Consider the following 17,715-nt stretch of genomic DNA (forward strand, 5'->3'; position numbering starts at 1 on the left):
ACCGAACGGAGCCGAACGGAGCCGAACGGAGCCGAGCCAGCCTCGCCTCGGGACCGCAGCGCGCCAACCGCCTCGGGTCAGCCGGCCCGCAGGGGAGACACCGCCCCGGACACGCCTGGACACCTGCTGGAACTGGCACAAATTATAGTTTTCCCGCCAACGTGGGATGTCACAGGTTGGTTTCTGGGTGAGCATCGCTGGGCGTTGGGCCCGTTCCAGCAGCAAAACAAGGGTAGAGCGCACAGATTTCTGCTGAGTGGGAAATGTAACAACTGCTTCACGTTTTTTAACTTAAGGATTGATGGCATTAAAAGGCCACACCCGTCGTGACATCTTGATAAATGCCATCTTGCCCAGCTGCTTCCACTGAACCCAACTGATGCTGCAGCCAACACACCTGAGCTGATACTGAAGAAAAAAAGCAGTCAATAATCAAGTAGCAAGACAATCACAATATTTAACACCTTATCAAATATACTTACAGGCAGTATTTTGTCCTGCATTGCCTGGTAATAGCAGCATTTGCGCTGCTTTGTGCTCCTGCTGGCACAGCAGTCGCGCCGCCAGCGAAGCTGCTCGGGCTGTTCCTGCAGCACAGGGTGTGGATGGCAGCGATTCTCGCTATCGAGACATGTCACAGCAGCAATCGGTGCTTGGGCTGACACAGCTGGTACTCCCACCACACCAAACCGCTGCATTAGGCACTGCTGCTGAAACATTAATTAACAGCTGACACATTCAAATGCAAGTGAGCCTCTACAGTGCCACTCCAAAAGTGCTCCCTTGTCAGGGTGTTAAACTGGGCAAGGAGTGTGAGCATTTTTAAGTTAGGTTGCTTTCTGCTGTGTTCTTCAGAATATTTAATAAGAATTTGATAAATAAGAACCCCTTGCAGGTTATCAGAAAATCCACATAACCAGTATATTGCCCAGGTGGTTATAACAGGAACAAGACAATATCAAACCTGTAACTTTTTATTTAAAAAAAAATTAACAGCTTCAGAATAGATCAAATGTAATAACTTCTCCAAAAAATACCAAAAGGTACAGTGTAAAGCATCTCATTAAATACAAACTAGCACTTTTGATGCACTGCATCAATGTTTTGCATCTAGGCTGATGCAAAAGAATTTTTTTTGTTGCATCCTGGCACATGGAAAACGCATACATTGAAACAGGATGACTGACTACACTTTACCTACTCAAATTCTAACAGTGGAACATTTATTTAAAAAAAAAAGTCCTACTAGTAATTGAGAAAGAAACCTTAACACCATTACATTTAGTTTGCTTCTGCTAAGGTATATTTTTCAACATTAAAAATAAGGGTTTAAGTCCTACTTATCATCAGAGTGCACTCCGACTTCAAAACTATACAAAAAAAATCAAAGCCCTTCTGCTGTCAAGTTTTCTTCAAGGTTGAAGTTGCCAGTATATGCTAGTTAACTGGGAAATTGAGATAAAAATGCAAGGAAACCAACTGTCAAATGTAAATTCTTCAAGAATGTGAAAAGGAGTTAAACCTGCTTCAAACACCATAAAGATTCCTGGATGCAGCAAGCCAGGCACTCTCCTACCTGACTGTACCTAACCCACCTCGCCAAAAAGCAGTGCCAAGATCATCAGTGCCTGGTCTGGAAGCAACTCTGAAGAGGTGCCTCAGTTTAGGGATTATATAAATAATAGATTGAGGATGCTCCAGTTATTACTGTCCTGTAGATTCTGATGCACAGAGCTATGCTTAAAACAGGTGGCTACATGTTCCTGCCTAATGCCTTACACATGCTGGCAAACTGAGTGCTTTCCTCCAGCAACGTTCCTCAGTTTCAGACAATTTCCAGATGTCTGACCACTTAGGATCAGCTTCACATCTTACCTCTCTTTGGTATAAACAAACAAGTACCATGAGATTGCTTGCCTCCAGATATTTTTAAGAGTTAGAGAAGATCCTCTGGGGCAAGTTATGCAGGATGAGAATCCTGTATCTGGGAGGGTAAGAAACTCTACCATACTGCTGACTTCCTTGTGAACTGCTGTATTTTTTCCTATCAAATTATTCAAAAACATGAAGTTATTGCATTAAGTTTGTGAAAAACCTTTCAAAAGGAAATAAAAATCAAAAGTTTAAGAAGGAAAGGAGATAGATAAACTCCATTTACAGAGCAGGATGATGAAGTTGAGCTATCTGGAATATAAAGGACTCCCACACTGCCTTTGCAGTATTCCTCCAATATGATATATGATCTGGACCACTTTTAAGGATAAGAGTAGAATAGTCTCCATCCCAGTTACAAATTTTGGGTCTCAGCTAACAGCTTTATTTGTGAACGTGAGGATGCAAAACAGCTTTCAAGAAAAGAAAGAAAAGGAACTTTAAAAGCACAAAGAAGTACAGAACCAATGCTCCCATGAAAAATGCCGCTACATCGCTACCAAAGTATCCACGGACTGAGGCTCTGTGCTAAACTGGAGTCTGAAAGAGAGCTCAAAGGCAGTCCCTAAAAAACCCTAAAATGGGGTTTGTAATTAAACACTTAAACAATCTTTACCATAACAGAGGGGTCAAAGAACTCAGCTGGGCAATAGAATCTTTTCCAAATAGGTGATGGTGCCACTATGTCGGATCAGTTTCTCTCCACTTTTTCTCTCTCAGGGCATCAAGTCTTTTACCATTCCAAGTAAAAGTAACAAAGAGAGATTGCTCTGCCACCATCTTAGCAAGATATCTGGAGATTTCTAGTGACATATTCTGCATTCTTCTGCCCACTCTTATTTCAGGGTCTTAGGTAGGTGAGCTCAGTGCCCAAGTCCATCTGCCAGGTTAGCCCACTGTTACAAAACGGCTTCCTTTGTTCTGAGACAGTGCTGTCCTCTGCTCCTTCAGGATCCCAAATCGTTCGTTCAACGTCATCCCTGTCTGAAAAAGAAATTTAACCAAAACTTTGAAGGTGCTGGGTAAATTTAATCAATATAATGGAGACAGAATATTTTCCTTCAGTCTGTATCATCACTTGACTCCTCAGTTGTCTCACTTGGATTTTTTTGTCACTTACCACACCATTTAAAAATCAGATTGGACTACACATCAAGAGCTTGCATTTTCAGAATTCATTAAGAACATATGGTATATGTCAACACTCAAAGCCTACTCAAAATATTGTAAGTTAAATTGAGGACAGACAGACTGAAAAACAGAACTTTCAGTACACATTTCCCCACACAGATTCTCTGCAACTTCAACAAATGCAGTATTTTCACTATTTTAATGCAGGCTGCTTTCCAGTTCACTCAGCAAAGGCAGCAAGCTGGAATCTAATCCAGAAGTTCAATTATTTTTACACTACAGTAGAAGACTATTTTTGACATATTCCTGGATGTATTCTTATTCCTGGATATAACAAATGCAGATCAATGCCTTGACTCCAAGCAGTTTTCTACAGCTGGCACTAAGAAGCTGTTTACAACAACAGCATCAAATTCTGTCACTCTGTAAGAATTCCTTCAATGACAGCATTAGGATCGCTTCACCAAATCACCTGTCTTCATGAAACTTATGAAAAATTGCTCAATTTCAAGCCTTTACATGGTCACATTTAATTTTTTTCCTTCCTAGCTGGACAGCAAAAGTTGCCTTATAAATTTGTCTGCCAGGGTTCTAGGCAGGTCACACAGCTGAAAGCAGCTCATCCCTGAATTATTCACAGTTGCTGATGCAAGCACAGCAGGAACAACAGAAGCCTTATAGAAATATTCAACATTTTAAATCCCATTTAAATCATGTGGGCATGCAAGGCATGAACTAGAAGAACAGGAACAGTGAGTTAAGCCACTTGCTAGAAGTTACACAGCGAGTGAGCGGAAAGACTGGACGTGGAAACAAGAAATAGTCATCAGTTCTGTTTCTGTCACTGGCGAGTCTAAGAGGAAAGTGCCTCACTGCCTTTTATGGTCTTGAAACTACTTGTACAGTTATGAGAGGAAAATTGCATTTACCTGTTTTCCAACACTATTTATATCAAACTGCAATGGAACCCCTTTTGGAATCTTCTTCTCTTCAGATTGGTCCCTCTTCATCAGAAATGGTGGCACAGGACTACGAGTTAATCGTAATTTCTGGGAACTGTGAAAGAAGAATATTACAAAGGACATGATGAACATGTGTTTTATGCAAGAAAGCCTTAATGCTGATAAGAGGTATGAATTTTCCATCAAACTATTTGAACAGGCTGACTGAACAGCTGGAGGGCACAAATTCAAGAAGGTAAGTCAGGCAGAACTAAAAAAGGGACTATTTGTTATTGTTATCAGAAAGGAAGAGTCCCAGCAGGAAACCATCTTATTTTTTTATCCGCAATTCTACTGAGAAATGTGTAATTTGCAGTTAATTAATCTTATAAATACAAAAAAATAAAAACTGGTAGTCTTCCTTACTGATAAAATGCTACCAAGAAAATGCTACTTGAGACATTTTTAAAATACACCACCTGTAAACAACAGTACCATCAACTTCCCAAACACAGATATAGCAATGCTCTCTTTAAGTGTAAGTCCAGCAGTATTTTTTGAATCAGGGAATAACTGTTACCATCACTCATCAAGTAGGTGCTCATTCATTTCCACTCCGACAGAGGCAGAAAACAGCTGTGACATAGCCTGATTCGGAAGGGACAACAAGGTGAAAATCCACCAGCCCACCACTCTTCCACTCTATACACCACATCAAGCTCCTAACTGGGAGATGACGTGTGAGATCCAGTGATATTATTCCAACACTGCTCAGAAACTCTGAAAGGGGCCAGACTTAAAAGGCTTCACAAGAAGCTATGACTTTGAGGTCACCTGAGAAACACTACCTGCAAGGAACATTCTAAATGGTTCAAAGCAGTCATTTTGTTTATGTTCAGAACATATCAGAACTTAATTGAAAACTCACATTGGGTTTATGATTGCTCCTGGGTTGTCAATAGACACAGTCAGGATCCCTCCATTTGTGGTAGAAGTTCGCCATCTAGTTTGAAAACACAAAAATCATTTACAAAAATTGTGCAAAGATTTCAGTCAATATATCTTTAAAAGTATGTCCAAAATATTGGCCAGCAAGGGAATGTACAAGCTTTTGTGATGTTGGCCAGTACAAAGATCACATGCTATTGACACTTGGCTATTGATTCTTGTACCTTTTACATTACCTACAACTGCTCAGGAGAGTACTAAATCATACCCTGTCCAGGTGCACCAGAACTACAGCACTGACCCAAGAGTTCACCTTTTTAAAATACTCAGTTTCCTTGCCACAGATGGGGCCAAAACGGCCTACACAGCAAATTGAAGAGATGACAGACTGCACTCTGTGGCACCTGCTGCTTTCCTCAGCCTGTTATGCTCCCAAGAAACATCCTGCAAAGAGCCCAGCAGGCACAGAATGATATGGGAAGATTATGTGGGTCAAGAGCCAAGTGGCCTCATTGGGCTCTGCTTTTTTCATTTCTAAACTGCTTTCACAGGGTTATATCCATATTAAATAAAAGGAAAATTACAAGAGCTCAGAACACTGACATTTGAATTTTTCTTCCAGTCTATGCAGTATTCATGAGTGCTAGAGATTAGTTTGATCCTCTTACTGCCTTCCCCCTCATTCCTGCAAATGTCTTATGCAAACCAACTCCTCCTGGTTAAATTAGAAGATAATTTAGGAAATAACTGAGAATAGGGGGAGGATCACTGTCACTCTAGTTGATGTGCCTAGAGGGGAAAAAATCCATCCCCCTTCTATTATCATAGCCAGGATGCCTGAGCTAACATGAGAATCTTACATGTTACAAAACTCAAGTTTTCTGAATTAGATACTTACTGTCGAGTTCTCTTTACTGGCTGATTATCAAGATCATCTGTTGACTGCACTTGGGCCTGCACCTGAAAACACATCAATACAGACACCAGATTTGAATACTGTTTCAATTCCTATTGTAGCAGCTTGAAATGCAAAAGTTCAAAACCAGAAGTTTAAAGCTGTTTGTACACTCTGCACAACCAGGGTTGAACTTTCAGAGGGACTTCAAAGACAATAGTCCTATTACCTTCCTAAGACATTGAAAAGAAATTACTTTGAGGACGCAAAATTATTTAAACAAAACTACCAACAAAGCAATGATAACATTTGGGAGGGTTATGTCAGCCTAAGATACATCAAAATGTTACTACACTAGCAAGAAAAGTCTGCCTAGCTCCTGATCTTGTCTGTAATTTTGCAATCCATCTGGAGGACAACAGCTACTTACAGTCACAATGATGGCACATGTAGAATGAGGGCACAAATAAAAAGCAGAACTACCACTTTTCATTCACTGTGTGCTCTCTAATCTCTCCATCCTACTAATAATAGCTAAAAAATCCTTAAGTAACTTAAATAACTGAAATAAATGACCCCAAAATAAATAAAAAAAGCAAACCAAAACATAATCTAAAACGTGTTTCTGCTCTATCATTCACCTGAAGGCAACTTTTGAAAGCAGGACAGTTCTTTCTAACCTGAACTTCTAAAAGGAAAAATTAATACCTTGCTACTACCCTCAAGCACTGACAAGTTCCATGCCCCTCAGAATAGCTCTATTACACTGGAATGTGAAGCAAGACTCAGTGGATTACAGTAACTAAAGAGAACCCGTGGCTATTTCCCAGTGCATCTGAAGTTTCTACTCAGATCTGCTATTTGAAGTTGATTAACATCAATGTTACAAGTTAGCTTAGAACCTCTGGACCAACTGCCTTGTTCTTTTCAAAATTTTTATTACCTTCAGGCCCCTTCTAAACAGGAAAGTTGCTTGACGAGTATCTTTCTGCTGATTTAGTTTGTTTCCAATTCTGACAAAAGTGGATGACATGTTATTCCTGTAATATTGTTAAAAAATATAGTTACAAAAGGCTCCACAGGGAACACCTTAGACTACTGTGGAAGTCAAAAAAGTGCTCAAAACATCCATAAAGACATCTGTAATGCTGCCTCTTTGAGTCCAGATGCTTCAGTTGGAATAAACTCCTCATCCACTACCAATGAAACACATTACTCATAAACAGAGAAATCACTGTTTTACATAGAAGTCTACATCACAGGACAATATGGTCATTAATTCTGTTTCTCACTTTGCTCACTATCCTCCAGCACTTTAAACACTGTTGATTAGATTTAAAAAAAAAAATAAAATTGATATGAATAAAGAAGGTTTGTTTACAGTTTCCACAATATGGTCACACAGTGAAACCTTTTACCGATTATAACACAGGTTAATTCCAGCACAAATGAAACATGCAATGGCTTCCCTGAAGCTGCAGATGGCACCAGATTCCACAAAGGCATTTAGGAAGTTCACTCGACCATGGCTACTAACACTTCTGAGCTACCAAAATCCACAGCGGCCATTTCCACATAGAATCATAAACCACAGTTTTATGGTTTGGGTTGGAAGGAACCTTGAAGATCCTCTAGATGCAATCCTCCTGTCATGGGAAGGACACCTTCCACAAGATCAGCTTGCTCAAATACAGGCTGCCTGTGATTTAACTGAAGGCAGAATACCAGGTGCTCACAATTAGAGGTACTTCCTGAGTGCTCTACATCATAACAAACTTTGTATCAAGACCATGTTTGTCACATTCTTGGCTTCCTGATTTGTAGAACCTCACACAAGGTGGTCTTGACCATATTGCTACTGCCAGTACCTACTGTCTTCTCTTAGACTCAGTCCCATCAAACAAGGTTCACTAAGGAAAGTTGCCAAGTAGTGTTCAGAAAGCAGGCTTGCTATTTTACCTCCTGTTTAGCAGGGTAGGCCTCCTGAGGGCAGGAGCTTGTTTTCTCTGCATTTCAGATTGTCTCTGCAGGTTTGTTTTCCTTTTCAAGACCGGGTAATTCCGCTGTGCATTCTTAAAAAACAATAAACATATACAGCATAATGTATACTGTACACAAACATTTTTCTTTCAGTTCCCATTTACAAACTGTGATTAAAATACACTTGGCTTTGCCTACCTTTCACAACGTATTGTAATTTGAAAATACCTTCCACAATTTCACAAATTTTATATTCTCCACATCCTTGGGAGAAAACAAAATGCAATAGACCTTAGCAGTTATTTTTTCATTACCGTATCTCCCTAAACTGACAAAAATCCATGCTCCACATGTCTTAAAATTAGTCTTCTCCATAAATCCAAAGGCAATCCCCATTCTACACTACTGAATGAGATGAAGCAGGCAACAATGCACTGGAGCAGTGCAGAGAAGGAAGCCTACTGATGGAGTTTAATATTTTGTGAAAATGTTCATTTTTATAATAGCACATGCTTAGCACCAGCATGTTGGCTGAATCACTGGTCCATAAGAAAACAAATTTTCCTTATAAAAATACAGTAACTCACTCTATACTTGCACAGAATATACTTCTGCACTTCAACTCTCATGACTTGCAACCCATTTAAATGTTAGGAACTATTTTCACACCTCGTCATTATCCAGCCCACTCAAAACAAACAAGAACTCAGCTAACACATTCCCAGTTTGATAAAAGCTTATACCATTTGTCTCCCTTTTATATTTCAGTAGCACTGTTCTGAAGCACTCATGTTTCATTTCTTTTAACCTGTTCTGACACGAATCAGGGTTGCATTAATTACCTTCTCACTCAATGGCTGTCTGTTCAGAGGACTGACTCGTTTCTGTGCACCCACAGCCTTCTTGGCTGCCAGGCCAGTTATCACTCCGTAAGAACGCTTCTTCCCTGCTATCTTCCTTCTGCGCCCCAAACGATTCTTACCATAACCTGCAACAAGCACAGAAAGCTCAACAATTCTTCCTGAAAGAAAAAGATTAATGCTTTAAGATGCCTTGCAGGCAGCACAAGTTATTTGGCTGCACACTTCAAACCTTAGAGCTGAAGCCACCACTACACTTGACAACAATTTGGTCACTTGGTTGTTTAGCAGGTCTGGCCCAAACTCCAGCAAAGCAATTATTATCTTGTCATACAGAGCACAGTTTTGTTGTAGTTCATTGCATTAATTTCTGTTGAAAATTTCTTATTTGACATTTGCAGGGAGAACTTAAGATTGTCTTCTAGCACAGAAAAATACCAAAATACTCCGAAATGGAACTTCATCAAGTACTGAACAATGTAAAACCAAACCAGAGTCCCTCAGCTTCCTACCCATTCAGGAAACTTTAAATTACCAGTTTAATTTAAAAGGAAAAAAAGCCAACAAAACAGATTTGAAGATTATTTATTTAAATCAGTGGTTCTCACTGATTTAGTGACTGACTAAATGACTTAGGAGGGAAGAACATAGCAATTGGCCCACAAAAGCATATTAAACAGCATACAAATTATATCACATTTGAAGTGTTTTCAATTAGATGTCTGCATGGCAGTGCAGCCAAACTGAGGACTGAAAGCACCTTTTGAATATAAAAGGCTTGTAAGTCTTAGGTCTGTAGTATCTCCAGTTACCAGAGTTTGATTAACCCTGTCTGGAGTCATTTAGCTTTATGTCACAGATCATGCTTCAATTTTGTCCCCAAGCACCCTCCTGTCTAGAACCTCAGACTGGAAAACAAATTTAAGACTGAGGAGTCAGCTCTCCAACAACAGACACATTTAGTTTTAATATATCTGACTTAACAGCACTGATAATAAATCTGTGCTTCCTCATGAGACAGGAGCCATGACATGAAGTAAGCCACTGATCAGAACCCAGCTCAGATCAATTTGCCATGGAAACTGCTGTGTACAATTTGTATCTGGTTAGCAAATGCTCTTCTTTTCCAAGGGAAAAGCTGAGAAACAGGGCTGCTTAGGCTGAAAGGGACCTCACAAGCCTCTCAAATAAATGAAAACCTCCAAGTTAGCTCAGGCTGCTCAGGGCTTTGTGCAGTTGCGTTCTGTGTATCACCAAGGACAACTTTTATTTAAATGAACAATGCTCATCTCTCTGTTTTTACCCCCAAAAACTGAATAGAATCCCAGCTCAATTTCCTTGCTTCTTTCCAGAAAGTTTGGCAGCTGCTTCTGAAACCACAAGGAACTGAACACTGTTGATTCATTTGTGGTTTCTGCAGTTGTCCACAGAGGATTTGCTACTTTTCAGAGCAACTTCAATAGCAACAGAGTAGCAATAAATGTGCTAATAACTAGAACACTGGCAAGAATTATTTAATGACACCTTCTGCTTAAAAACAATATAAAATACTTGTTTTCAATGAGAGAAAATGTGCCAAGCTGTATAGGAGGGGGCAGTTGAACCTATTCACAACATTTCAAGATGTCGTGAATCTGGCAATTTTGCAAAGAAATTGCTTGCTTTTTCCTAGAACACAGGCAGGCAAGCTGGTAAGGTTTCAGTGGAGAAAAGTAAGTGCTCAAGACAGTAGTATTTAGAGTTCCATGTTTACAGATCAAGTTTCTCTTAACATTCTAAATCCTAATACTTGTTTCTTTTGTGCTTTTTTGATAATAAAAAACTGTACTTGACAACTGCAGTTATAAACAGAGCCTACATGTTTGATTATCTGCAACTTAAATTCACTTACTCTTCACCCACACAAATATCCTCACACTTGGGCTAAGAGATGTAAATTTTTTTTCAGGCCTGTCACCAATTTATTAGAAATATACAAGTAACAGAATTGTGTGGGCCTGCATAGAAACCAAAACTCCTCAGAGCCATGAGTAACACAACATTCCACTGATCCCTAAAGATATTTGTGTCTAAGACACAAAGGAGGAGCTGCTGCTACAACAAACACTAAGCAAGACAAAGATAACACAGGGATCACTGTGAGTACACCAGACAGATGTGTCTTTGTTTTAAAGGAATCCTACTAAACAAGAAATTGCATATATTAACCTAAACACCAACCTAGCACATACTGAGGTGGGAAGCTTTCTTACCACACACTATTCTTCCATATTTTCATCATCCTGTACTAGATACTTTTCAAAACTAATTGCAAACAAATCCAGTCTGCACTTCAAACAGGAGCTATCCATGTACTGAACTAAAGCCTGGGAATCATTTTCAAACATCTCCTGTTTCTCAAAAAGCTGTTACTCAGGGGAACTTAGAGCAAAGCTGTTACTGTGCACTTTCTCCTCACTCCTTGCCTATATGACTTCTCCCCTTTTTGTATTTCATTGTAAAAACACTGGCTTAAGAGGGCTGACACACTACTTCTTTTGCATTTCAAGCTCTTACCAACTCACACTCTACACTATCCATTTAAATATTCCTGAGCCAGGATCACAGTCTGCAGTAACAGATACTTTGGGAGGCCTATAAAAAGAATTCTACCCAGCAAACACAAATATGCTTTTCTTTTGTACAAAGCTCTGAGCTCTGGCAAGGCCTCCACATCTCCCATTACACAGGCATAAGCACTTGTTCTGTTCATCTCTGAGAAGGGTCAAGGCATCATCACAAAAATTTCTATACTTAAAATTAATTTGAAGAATCAGAAAGCAAGCCAATTCTTCCTTGAGTCAAGGATAGTCCCTCAAACATCTAAGCTCCCTGGTGGCCAAACACATCAATTACTTTCTCAGACTGAATCAGAAACAAAACCAAGTATAAATAGATTAAAAACACCCCTGAATTATAATCAAAAGACACTATTTGAAAGACATGTGAAGTGACCACGTCAATCCATACATTTCATTTTGCTACCTTTCAGCTCAAAAAAGATAATGTGGAATCTGTGTTATGTTTGGCACACACACCTTTCTGCTGTTGGATTCCCCACTTGGAGCCTTGTGAACTGAACTGCTGAGCTCGATTCTGCTGAAGCCCTCTCTTTATTTTGGGAGAATATTGCTTTCTCTCTTCTTTCTTGTTCAACTTGATTATATCATCTACAAGAAGAAAAAAAAAAAATTGACATACTGTATAAAATTACATACTAAAAACCCCAAACAGCCTGGAGTCACAGGAGACAGACCAGTCAATCCTGCAAAGGCAGCACATACAAGTTAAGGTTAAGAAACATTAGCACTATAAACATCCAGTCCCTGTTACATCTCATAGAACTTACTTTATAATACAGTGCCCCAGCCAAAGGGAAGCAGTTGCATACATCCAGAAAATGCAAGACACATGTAAGGTCATGGAATTCAGCCCAGCATTAAATTTTAATTTGAGGGACTCCTTTAGTTTTTTTGTACACTGTTAAACAAAATGTAAATCCAATCTCATGCCCAGACTCTGCAGAGTCCAGATAAAATGCCAATTTCAGCTTTAGTTATTTCATCCTGATCTACTTAAAAAAGATCAAAAGAGACAACTCAGGCCATCAGTTATCTTCAAGTGTTCACCAAGGCTGAAATGATGGGGAATAAAGCAAGCTAGACATCTCTCCCCAGGAAGCTACAATCCAAAGCAATCACCTTATCTATTGTCCAGGGAAACAATCTCAGACAAGTATTCATCAGTTCAAAAATATGTCTAAGAAACAAGCTGATGAAAAGTGAACAGCAGGTCTGTCCAGTGCAAATTATGCTACACCAGTTTGATTTCCTTCACTGACCTGGTAGCCAGCTCAGGAGAGAAGAGTAAAGCAAGAGGTGTGGTAGCTTTTATCTGACTGTCAGCTTGTTTACAAGAACACCCTAAAGGGAACTGTCAAACTGTATTTAGTGCATCTTAATCATGAGAGCACACCTCATAAAAAATATAATGTTTCAATAGGGAGCCTCCCCAAATATGTGGACAGTCTTTTTTCAATCAAGAAATATAGAAATGGGGTTACTATGCTTGTGGATGAGTTTAAATGGACTCATAAGGGGTAGAACAGAGAAAACAGCATAAAAAACATGAACAACAAAAATCACAACACTGTTATCCAATGGTTTGGTGGCTGTCAAATGAGAGCTAAGAGAAAATTAATTAATTTTGCTGCAAAAATCTACTAGGACAATAATACTGATACAGGTCGCTCAGGGTTTGATATCTACACAATCTTCTTTACCAAAGGAGTTGTCCCTGGAACAAGGATTCCAAACTATCCTTTTATACACAAAGGAAACCAAAGCCACTTCAAACACAGATTCATGCTTCACAGTTAATCTGCTTCATCTTTAACCACATTTTTGCAAGTTGCTGCACACAAGGTTATAACATTTTAAATAAAAGGACTTAAGTTTCAGTCATTATCTTATCTGGGCAAATGAAGGGCATTTAGGACTTCATGCACTTGTTAGAACAGTCACACTGAAGCAGATTCCTTTTTTCTGTGAGATCAGAGAGACAATTACAGCTAGAACAGCAGAATTATCTGGGAAGAGTATCAAACTGGAAGCTCAGCTGCACATGACACAACCAAAGCATGTTTAACCTTTATTACTATGTAAGAATTTACTCAATGTCATGATCTCGATCTTAAGATTTCCTACAGTAAGGTCATGTCACTTTCTTTGCTATTACAGTAGAGGTGGGACTGCATCTTCTCTTTGGTTATACCCAACACAGAGCTTTCACCTGGGGACAGCAGCTGGGGTGACAACATTCTCATACACCCAAAGAAGCTGAGGGACACACCCACTTCACAGCTTGACTGACTAAAATGTTAACTCATCCAGGAAACATTAGAATATGTGAAAATGCAACAAGCCAGGATCAATAACTCTATCAGCAACCCTGAAAACAAAGATTGTGTGCAATAGGTAAAAACAGCTTTAGTTTTCTACGAATGCTGTAGCACTACTCTACATTCAGACAAACTCTAAACTTTATTTTACAAGTTATCTCCGCTGCCCAAACAAAGAACTCTGCTGAATTCTTTACAGAGGGAAAAACTGTACAAATCCTCTTATTTTATGGTGGCCCACAAAGACGCCAAGTCCACCATTAATAATTTCAGTTCACACTCTGGTTCTGATACCAACCTATCATGCTCTGGTAGTACCACAGAGCAGACTTAAAGCATACAAAACCAACTAAATATTTTTTTCCTAATAAAACTAAACTGGAAGATGCAGTCCACAAACACACCAAATTATCCCTGACTGTTACGGGGACTCAGTACACAGCACTAGAACAGAACTTCTCTGAGATACCTCACTGAAGTATCTACAGTGTGGATGTCAGTTTCTCGGACATGCTGGGGAAACAGAGCTCTGCAGATCTGTAATGAGTCTGTGCAACTTCCTAACACGCACACCCCGCAATAGGAGGGCAGAGGACAACGGGGTAGATTGTCACAGGAAACTACGTGGTACAGGCGACGTCATGCTTGGTGTGACTGGTCTTTTACTGCAAAGAGGTTAGACGGAGACTTGTCACTGCCGACTTCCAAACCTGAGAAGAATAAAAAGGCCAGGCCAGCTGAGAGACCATCAAACCTCACCCATCCCTGTAGTTACGAGCGCCAGGCGAGGCCCTGGCACGCTCTCCGAGGGCCACCCAGCCTAAGGCCCGAGTGCCGAGGGTCTCGCTGGGCCGCAGGCAGGCAGTGCCCCGGTCTGCGGCCTGCTCAGACCACCAAGCGACACAAAAGGGCCACGGCTCTTCCCCGCCAAGGATCGCGACCCGGAACGCGGTGTGACAGGCCCAGGACTCGCCCCCGTGCCCGGCCCCGGCGCCACCCTCGCCCCTCCTGCGCTCTGGCTGTGGGAGGGTCCGGTCCTTTCCCGTCCCCACCTCCCAGCCCTCCTTGGTTCCGCTCGCGCCGCTGCCCGGCACAGCCCCGTTGGTTCGTTCCGCCCCTCTCCGTCCCCGGCGCTTGGTTGATCCCGAGCCCCCCGCCCTGTCGCGCACAGCGGCCGCCCCAGCCCCGCTCCTCACCCAGGGACATGTCGATCTTCTCCAGGCTCTCGCCGCCGCCGTGCCGGGCCCCTGCCGCGGCCGAGGAGCCCGGGAGCGGTGCCGCAGCCCCGAACGCGTTCATGGCCGCCTCCCTCAGACCGCACCGCCCCCAGCCCGGCCCGCGCATGCGCAGCAGCTCCGCCCAGCCCGGGACACGGACGGGCGCGCCGGCGAGCGGCGCAGCGCACCTGGCACCGCGCCTCCTGGCGGCCGGGAGGAGCAGGTACACGGGCGGGGGGCGGCGGCGGCGGGGGGCGGCGGGGGGCGGCGGCGGCGGCGGTCGGTCACTTCTAGAAACGGTCCCTGCAGGGACAGTGTCCTCGGGAGCAGTGAGGGGTACGTCGGCCTGGGCCCGGGAGGAGGCGGGGGGGCGCTGGGAAGCAGAGCTGCGGGCAGGGGACAGGGCACTTGTGCCGTAGGACACGAATCCTGGACTGGCTGCGGAGCTGATGGGTGCTGAGAGCGGTCACGGAGGTGACCGGAAGCATGGAGCACCTCTGCTGTAAGACAGGCTGAGAGATTTGGGGGTTTTCAGCCTGGAGAAGAGAAGGCTCCGGGAGATCTCATTACAGGCTTCCAGTTATTGGAGGGGCCTCTAGGAAAGATGGGGACAGATTTTTGCAGCAGGGTTTGTTGCAATAGAACAAGCGATAATGGCTTTAAACCTGAAGAGAGTCGATTTAGACTGGATATAAGGAAGAACTTTTTTACAATGAGAGTGGTATAACACTGGCACAGATTGGCCAGAGAGGTGGTGGATGCCCTGTCCCTGGAAACACTCAAGGTCAGGTTCGATGGGGCTCTGAGCAGCCTGATCCTGTCCCTGCTCATGGCAGAAAGGTCACACACATGCCCTCTGAATGTCCCCTCCAATCCAGCCATTCTGCGTTGCAGGGTGGGGAAGGGTATTCAGCTGAGAATCTGACTATGAGATGCCTTTACCTGTGACCCCCCCTGCAATTGAGAGAAATAATCTCTTCTGTGGACAACAAAACCAATGCAGGGTGCTTCTGAGCAGAATTATGTTTTCAAACATCAAACAGCAAGGTTCAAACTAGGTTCAAAATACCATGTAAAGCTTAAAATTACTACTTAAACCCAGAACAGTGTGTCCATAATTTGTTCTCTTTGGGTTCTTTTCAGAGTTGTTATCTTCACCAGTTTTTGGTCAGAATCATGTGATTGAGAAATTCAGAAGAGAATTTTTTTGCCTGCTTGCCTCCAGAGAGGGAGCTCCATACTGAGACTGCAGGGACTGTATTGCAAATGCCCTTGGGCAGAGATAATTATTTCCATACATGACCTTGCACACACCTCCTTCCAGCAGGAACATTCCCACATTTCTTTAGTTGCCCACATATTCCATATGCACATTTGCTAAAATCAGCACTCTGTGGCAAGTGCAATATCCTGAGTACCTGACACACGATGAGCTCTGGTGTGTGAAATCTGTCACAGTTCTGTCCTGCTGTGCTGGGAGCTACCTGCACTGAAATACTGTGCAGGTCTTAAGAGTGGGAGTGTTACTGTGAAAAGCAATAAGAGGAGTGAGTTGAGGCTGTCCTCAGCTGTGTCCTCTGCTACAGACTGTTGACAAGGCCCTGCTCTCTCCATTTGCATTCTTTGTCCATCTCTTTTTAAATTAGGCCAAAAATGTGTTTCTGGATGTTCCTCTCATTGCTTCCTACTGTCTAGAAAAGAATGGCTCAGTTACTGTCACAGGACACCTCCAGCTAGGGAGAGATTTTCCCTTCAGGCAGGAGAAACTCGTGACCACAGTGCTGGAGGCTGACAGTTCCACCCTGTTTTCTTTTCTGTATTCTCCGTGGGCAGCAGAAGTCCAGACATGGAGTTTTGGACCCACAGGTTTGAAAATTTTTTGGTAATATTTTCTGCCAGGTGAGATTGGATGACAAATGGTTGATGACAAGTAGGACGTTCTTATAATCAGGCTACATTTCTAAAGCAAATATGCTATTGCAAGATTACCCAGAAGTACTAAAAATAGAGGTGCCAAAAAATGTATTTTTTAAAAAAGCTTTAAATTCCCATGAGGCTGTAGGGTCCAGCTCCATCTGGGGACTGTGTCACACCAATAAACAAGTGCTCTGTTTACCCCAAACAAACACTTGAACTGCAAAGGTGGCAGATGCTACCTGTCCTCGTGACAAGTGGAAATCAGACAAAATCCAGATTTTACCACATCCATGAGTTGTGTTTATTATACAAACAGGATGCCAGCTGTCTGCTGCTCAGCACTACAGAAAACCAGGCACAAGTGGTGATCCTGAAGAGTATTTTCTTTATGTCTTCAAAATGGTTTGGGATCACGAAGGTAACTATGCAAACATCACTCTTGGCTTGCTGTGTGGCTCTCAGGAGTGTGTCGGCATCCAGACAAGTGACAAAGCTTCCATGTGGCACTGAGAGCTACAAAGATTAATTGTATAAATTCCAGTATGACACAGCTGTGCTGAGTGTGTAACACTGTGTCTAAAGCACCTGCAGGCTCTAGTGAATTTTGGGATTGGTTCTTTCCTGGGCTTTTCCCACACCTTTCCCAAGCACCAGTTTTCTCACAAAAAAAGAGACCTTTTGGTTTGTCTGCCCAATAACCCCTGCTGTTTCATTAGAAGGAGTTGCAGAGGAATTGTGGAGGAATTGCAGAGTAGATTTCACCTGCTGAACATGCAGAAGTCCTGGAATGAACTGTTAAAACTACCAAGTAGAAACAACATCCAAAGGATCAAATGCTAAGTGTACTCAAAGATTTAAAGCCGGAGGGGTCTGTCCAAGCTGAATCTTGTGAGCTGTGGAATATCACACCTGCTTTTATCCCATATTTATAGCTAAATATAACATACCTTTACAA

General features: G+C 42.1%; 2 protein-coding genes across 4 annotated transcripts in view; one reads left to right on the plus strand and one right to left on the minus strand.

Annotated features, from left to right (window-relative positions):
- Window positions 1-958: 958 nt before the first annotated feature.
- On the minus strand, window positions 959-14,981 carry FYTTD1 (forty-two-three domain containing 1). Its single transcript, XM_079315203.1, has 9 exons — window positions 14,823-14,981; window positions 11,765-11,896; window positions 8,670-8,815; window positions 7,807-7,919; window positions 6,791-6,887; window positions 5,851-5,912; window positions 4,933-5,007; window positions 3,993-4,119; window positions 959-2,916 (listed from the first exon to the last, which is right to left on the minus strand). The coding sequence occupies exons 1-9, from the start codon at window positions 14,968-14,970 to the stop codon at window positions 2,821-2,823; spliced, it is 996 nt and encodes a 331-aa protein (XP_079171329.1). The 5' UTR covers window positions 14,971-14,981; the 3' UTR covers window positions 959-2,820.
- A 36-nt stretch (window positions 14,982-15,017) lies between these two features.
- The window catches only part of RUBCN (rubicon autophagy regulator), a 29,033-nt gene continuing 26,335 nt past the window's right edge, over window positions 15,018-17,715 (plus strand). For all 3 annotated transcript variants that reach the window (XM_079315167.1, XM_079315168.1, XM_079315169.1), the window contains exon 1: window positions 15,018-15,066. The gene's annotated coding sequence lies outside the window, so the exon portion shown is untranslated. The remainder of the gene's footprint in view (window positions 15,067-17,715) is intronic.

This window comes from Erithacus rubecula (genome assembly GCF_903797595.1).
Source record: "Erithacus rubecula genome assembly, chromosome: 11".
Taxonomy (NCBI): Eukaryota; Metazoa; Chordata; class Aves; order Passeriformes; family Muscicapidae; genus Erithacus; species Erithacus rubecula.

Bases quoted from the DNA above. Each gene is read 5' to 3' on its own strand.
- FYTTD1 (XM_079315203.1), bottom strand. From the start codon at position 14,970: ATGCGCGGGCCGGGCTGGGGGCGGTGCGGTCTGAGGGAGGCGGCCATG. The intron at 5,913-6,790 runs GTAATAAAAATT...ATGTGTTTTCAG, and splicing joins TGTTTAGAAGGGGCCTGAAG to GTGCAGGCCCAAGTGCAGTC. The intron at 4,120-4,932 runs GTGAGTTTTCAA...CTTCTTTCACAG, and splicing joins GGAGCAATCATAAACCCAAT to TTCCCAGAAATTACGATTAA.